Source organism: Morone saxatilis, unplaced genomic scaffold (assembly GCF_004916995.1).
Source record: "Morone saxatilis isolate NCDOM2014 unplaced genomic scaffold, NCSU_SB_2.0 Contig9, whole genome shotgun sequence".
Classification (NCBI taxonomy): domain Eukaryota; kingdom Metazoa; phylum Chordata; class Actinopteri; family Moronidae; genus Morone; species Morone saxatilis.
Genome location: NW_023340268.1, coordinates 11,363,117 through 11,369,677, shown reverse-complemented (window position 1 = coordinate 11,369,677; position 6,561 = coordinate 11,363,117). Strand labels below are relative to the sequence as shown.

Genomic DNA, 6,561 nt, shown 5'->3' with positions numbered 1-6,561 from the left:
GGCCATCACTGTGTGAATGTGGCATGTAGTGGGAAAGTGCTTTGAGTGGTTGGAAGACTAGAAAGGTGCTATACAAGTACAGTCCATTTAGCACTTATTCTGGTTGGTCTCGGCTGAGTCTAAAAATATGTGTTTGTTTGTTTTTCTGAAGTAACTTTGTCCCTCAACAAAACCATTGATGATCCGCTGCTTGCTCAGAAAACGGATATTGGTGTAATACAAAATCCATCTAGAACAGGCACTGACAATTAGTAACCATGGTTCCCAGGAGGCCAGTCAATGTCACTTGCAATCGTATGCCTGGCTGCCAAAACTAACCTCCTTGGCAGTCTTTTTTTCTGTCTCGGTCTGTCCCTGTCCTTTGGCCTCGGACTTGTCTTTGGCTCAAACGTCTTTGGACTTGGTCTTGACTAGTCCTGGTCTTGGACTCAATATAGGTGGTCTTGACTAGTCCTGGTCTTGAACTCGATATAGGTGGTCTTGACTTGTCCTGGTCTTGGACTCGATATAGGTGGTCTTGACTACTGCACTGCCCACGTCCTTGGCTGAGATGTCTTTCCGAGGCATCCACTGGTTGGTATCAGTGGATGTCATGCTAGCTTGTCAGGAAGGGGGATAAATAATGCTCCAAAGTTAGGATACATTTTGGCAAGGGAAAACTGGCATGGCCATTTTCAAAGGGGTTCTTTGACCTCTTCTTTGGGTACCCATAACGAGTATTTAATTATTTTTATTTTTTATGGTATAATTACTCTGAGTCAATGAAACTGTGATATTTGTTCTTTTGAAGATACTTGCATTTCACCAGCAGTCACAGTGAAACAATCAGAATTTAGTATTTGATTAAACAAAACCATCAGAGAAATAGTCAGCTTCAGGCTTTAACAGCATCTCACTAGCAACTCTTGCACCAAAATTTAAAGATTTCCTTTAAATGGGAACGAAAGAATTGCTACAATTCTGAGAGGTACATTGACTAACATTATCTGACTAGTTGATCTTAAAGCCTCTAGATATATTGTGTTTTATCCTTTTTTAATCTATTATTTTTACTTGTCTACTGTCTGGCCCTCATCAACAGCAGTGCCCAACCGTTCACCTTAAAGCTCCCGGTGTTGTGTAATGCTGCACATTATTCATTTCACACAAAATTTCCATGAGGTGTTTTAGCTAAACTGTTCTACATTAAACAAATACCAAAGTGTCCCAAGGGGTTTGTTCAAAGGATGCATGCAAATTATTAAACTCTTAAATTTGGAGTGACTTTGGCTCTTGTTGTGGGAAACCGCCTCAGAGCTGAACAGCAGTTCAACGTTTTTATTGCAGCAATAACAGATAACAAAGCTGTCACTGACTGAATGGCTGAATCCAATCAAAAATGACTATTATGGGTTCATACATAACAAAAGTGACAATGATCCATCTGATGACTTCTATATACGATAATGCGAGTAAAATATCTCACCAACTATTGGTTAAATTCCCCTTAAAACATAATGATCCTCATTGGTTGAATGCAAATGATGTAAGTAATCCGCTGACTTTCATTAAAGCGCCACCAGCAAATCAATATTTCCACATCCACACTTCCGTCCAACCCTTATGTAAAGAGACCGAAAAGCAAAGTTTCACTGACTTCTTCTGGTTGGAAGTCTGTTACTGCAGACTTTGTGTGCGCTCTGCTGCACCTGACAGAGATGCAGAGGTGCACTAAACACACCTTGAGTGAATTCCCTGCAGCAGGATACAGGATTTTGAGCTGGTGTTAAATAACTCTTTAAATTCATAAACTAGTAACAGGTTTCTCAGCTGTACTTTGAGTTTAATGCTAAGAGCATGGAAACGTGTTCATATTAGCAAGTCAGCGTGCTAACTTTACCCTGACAGGGCAGCTAGCGTGGCTGTAAATGATAATACTATCTACCTATTATTATATAACTGTTTTCCTTATTATTATTATATTATTTAGGTTTCAATAATATCTGCCTGTGTTTCCCTTCCTGGCATGATCCCTATTGTGCCTCCTCCATGTGGCTGTTAAGAGGATTCAGCTGCTGTAGAGGGAACCACAGGTATCAAAGAGAGTCTTACAAGCTGCCTGCAGAACGAGGCTGAACACGAGGGAGCAGGCAATGCTGTTCAATAACCTGTCTAACTAACTGAAGGAGCGCTGCCGGTCCCCGTTGAGCAATGGATTTAATAAAATGCAATGTACTGACATTGTGTATTTGGATCTCCATGTTGAGCCTTTGGGTCAGGAGAATATATTTGAGACATTGAAATTAAAGTCATGTATTATGTAATGTTTTTATTGTAAAGCACTTTGTTATACTATGTTTTTGGAAGGCGTAAATAGAGTTATTATTATTATTATTATTATTATTATTATTATTATAGGACTGTTGCTGATGTATCCTGAAAACGCGCTGTTGTTCACTCAAATACATTTTGTAATTCCAACAATAAAAAATATTTATTTACTTACTATTGTAGCCTTTTACATATAATTTGACAGTTTGACCAAATTAATGGATCATTAGTTGGTTTATGTGCGGTTGCCTGTTGCTACGGTTGTACCAGGTGGTTGTCAGGTGGTTTCCATAAGTGGTTGCTATTGTGTTTATGAATTCTGGGTAGTTGCTTGTGTATCGGACCTATGTATGAGTGCATGGGAACTAGTGGTAATAGTTGAGCAATAATATTGCATTGCAGTGTAGCAGTGTATCTATATGTAAGCCTGTCTTTAATCCTTACATATAGAGACATAAGAATATGAGACAGGCTGACGGGTGAACACAGAGATCGGGCTGACATGGGTCTCCTGTGTCTTGCAGAGAAGTTCGCTGCCTGGAGTGTCTTGTCACATTTTGGTCTGCTTGTCTTCACTTGAACAATACTGAGCTTATGAATAAATAGAAAACTCTTATCACAGTGCGGCCCAATTTCTATAAATATTGTATATGACAGGAGTCACTTTCTTTTGGATGTTTCATATTATATTCAGTTCACTGTAGAATACAATAATAAACAAATGACTTCTTATAAAACTTCAGTGTCCAGCTTGGTTTGAAAACATGTCAAGATCATTTCTATAGGATACTGATTAAAATCTAAACTAATTATGACGTATTTGGGAAATTTCAATTATTATTTATGCCAAATGTCCCTTGGTTGGTCACAGTGCTATATTCAAATTTCTATTAATTGACCATTGGGTTCCTGGAAGAGACACTTTTATATTTACACTTGGTGAAGATGTTTTATGCTTTACAATAAAAAGAAAATAATAAAAGTAGATGAAATCCAAACACAAGATATCCCATTTTGAGTATTTTAAGTAGGACACAGTCACATATATTTTTGTTATTTATGACAGGTGACAGCGCTGTTAGGCAGAAGCTTAGGAACAACATGGGGATTTGAAGAAAATTCCAGAAAATGTTGAAAAACATTTTTTTAACCATGTCATGTTTGTTAGTAAATAGAATTAGAACATAAAGTCGGTCTAAGATGTAACCTTTGGATAAGAATCACCTCCTGTGATCTATACCTTCAAATAAACCCTCATTCAGAGTTTTCCCTGCTCCTGGATGTGTGAGCACACAGGAGTTGAGTATAACAGGAATTGAAACAAAGATACTGAGTTTGTATTTTTCCTATCTTCATCTACCTCTCCTCTGTCGCCCATATCTCACTTCTGACCTCTGGGGAATAAAATAGTGAAACAATAAAGCAATTTATTGACTTACTCTGTGTTGTGAGTGTCAATTGTGTGGAAGAGCTCCTTCAATTCCTCAGATGTCAAGACTCCATCAGAGAAGTAGGCTTTGAATTCATCAAAGGACAATTTTCCATCATCTGGGGAGAGAGCACAAATATAACTTGTCAGCAGAGCTGTCAGGACAGCTCAGTCAGGACTGAAACATCCTGTGAGGTGAGGTTTTCTAAAACATTCCTTCCTAAAAGTACTAATACCACATTGTAAAAATAACATTGTTACAAAAATGTTAAAATTGTCACTTAATTAGTCAGTGTAATCAGGAAAATAAATAAAGTATTAAAAGTGAAAGACAGCTGTTGATGCATTAATGTATAAATTAATGCAACTGGCTGAGGTTGAGCTAATTTTAAACTATTTGTATTGGACTGCAACTAATGATTATTTTTATTATGGATTAATCTGATGAATATTTTCTCACTTAATTGGTTGATTGTTAAAAAAACTGAAAAGAAGTGAGAAATGCTACCCCAGAGCCTGTGGCCCTTTGCATATCATCATTTGCTGCTTATCACCCCCCACCATCATCAGTGCTAACCACTGTACAAAAAAAAGTAAATAGAATAATTGATTAATATATAGAATCCAGCTGTACTTACATACTATTGGGTAGTTAACTTTTAACAAAACACTGTATTTTATAAACTCTTTGTATGTTTTGCAAAACTTGTAAAGTAACTAGCTGTCGGATCAATGACATGTCAAATATGTTTCATTAAAACACACATACATAGGCACATATATCTATACATATATGTGATTACTTTGCAATATGTTTTTTCTAATTTAAAAATATGTATATAAAATAAGAGTGGTAACTAAACTTTATAGAAGAAAATAGGAGGAAGAGAAAAAGAAACAAAAAACAAACTCCTCCCAGTCCTACCTTGTAAAGCTAAGAATGCTCAGAGAAGTAAGATAATAAGTGAGAAGTGAGTGTTTCTTCCTTTCTAAAAAGGAGTGTCTTTGTTCTTTTTGCAGTGCAGACAGTCAGATAAATGTGAAGTAAAAAGTAGTTTGAAAAAGAAAAGAGTCAAGTAAAGTACAAGTACAGTACTCGAGTAAATGTACGAATGTTCCGCCACTGGTCTGCGTGTGTGTTGGACGCAAACATGTAATGCAATGTATCTGTGGAAGTGAAAAGGTTTGAAGCTCAGTAGCACAGATTTCATTCTGCATTGTTCCATTGGGAAATTGGTATAATAACTTTTAATGAAGAATTTGAGTCCACCTCCGGAGGTGATGAAACTGAGGTAACCCAGATAAGATGCAGTGTGTTATAAACTCCAGGGGCTGAATCAGCAAAAGTGTTAAAATCAAATTCCCTCAAAGTAGAAAAAGCAATAATAAAACTTATCAACAACAGCTCCTCAGTGAAACATTCCCTCTTGTTTTTTTTTATTATAGTAAACAATGCTGCATAGGGTCATCACCATTTGCTCCATTAGGCCAACTTAACAAACAATCTCAAACAATCAGTCACTTTTATGCTCTGAAGCTCCGCAATTATGGTTAGAAAAGAAAGGGCACTAGATGTGTGAAATATTCATGAGATGAAAAGAGGCAGAATTTCAAAATGAGGAGCCCGAGACTAAATATCCTTCAGGAAAATGAAGCTAAAACAACAGACGACACATTTTCCACACAGCTCCAGTAGTTCTCTCTGCTTGTGTGACATGAGGTGGTTGATCTTTATATGCTCACTGCTGACCTGCTGCTCTGGAGGTGATGTTCACTATGACTGTCATGTCAGATGAGCAGAGCCCCTTTTGGAGGATGCACGGAGACAAAACACACACGCACATAAAACCCAAGCACACAGTGACTCACTGTCGATGAGCTCAGAAATAATCTTGAAACAACAGATTTGACATGTAAGTGCTGCTGTTTATACAACATTAAAAACAAACATGTGGGATGACTTCTTATCTTGCCACATGACAAGACCTCAAATCATTCACAGCGTGGGATGGACATTTAATGAATAATGAGGCATGTCATACCATGTGAATAATGAATTCTGATGAGCTATTTTTGTGTGTGGAGGGAATAATTTTTTAAAGTCAGGGTCTCCGTCAAAATGTCAAATGAAACCTGATTTCGAATGAATGGTGTGAATATTTACCATGATGTGTGAAAGTGTGTGTGAGCAGGGTTATATTTTATGACGTGTTAGTTTGACACTAAAAGATACTGTCAGTGTACAGTCATACAAACAAATGGTGGTCTCATCTCCAGTCTGTAGGATTAACATACAGGTCCCAAAATCAAAGCAGCACATTGGACAGAGCACATTATTCTCATTATTCTTATTATTTCATTATATAAAAACCTTCATCACCCCTCCAACATACTTTGGCAGAGTGTGCGTCGAGATTAAGCGATCCACAAGGCAAATCTTATTTTCTGAAGCAGAATTCTTGCTGTGGTATTAAAGTGTATCTGCACCTTTACTTACATTTCTTCATTATTATCTATATCTATATCTATACATGTATATAGTGATTTATATAGTGAACAGAACTCTCCATGCACAGCCAGTAATAGCAGCAGTCAGGTAGGTTGCAGGAATATCTTAGGTCCTTGAGTGAGTAGTAGGGAGTCCCCAGCAAAAGGAGGGATAGATTATTTTGGAAGTTAGAACAACAAGGGGATAAATGACATTGGCTATTTTGATCGATTGTAATTGGTTGTAATTCATAGTCTTAGGTGAAGTTAAAATAAACCAACAGACACTGAAATTACTTTACTGTAAGAGAAGTGAATTATATATATATATATAT

At 37.0% G+C, this 6,561-nt stretch overlaps 1 protein-coding gene across 1 annotated transcript in view; it reads right to left on the bottom strand.

Moving 5' to 3' along the window:
- necab1 (N-terminal EF-hand calcium binding protein 1) overlaps nucleotides 1-6,561 on the bottom strand; it is a 37,995-nt gene that overhangs the window by 28,127 nt on the left and 3,307 nt on the right. Inside the window, exon 3 of the mRNA XM_035681396.1 lies at nucleotides 3,750-3,858. Within this exon, the coding sequence (XP_035537289.1) occupies nucleotides 3,750-3,858 (109 nt within the window). The remainder of the gene's footprint in view (nucleotides 1-3,749; nucleotides 3,859-6,561) is intronic.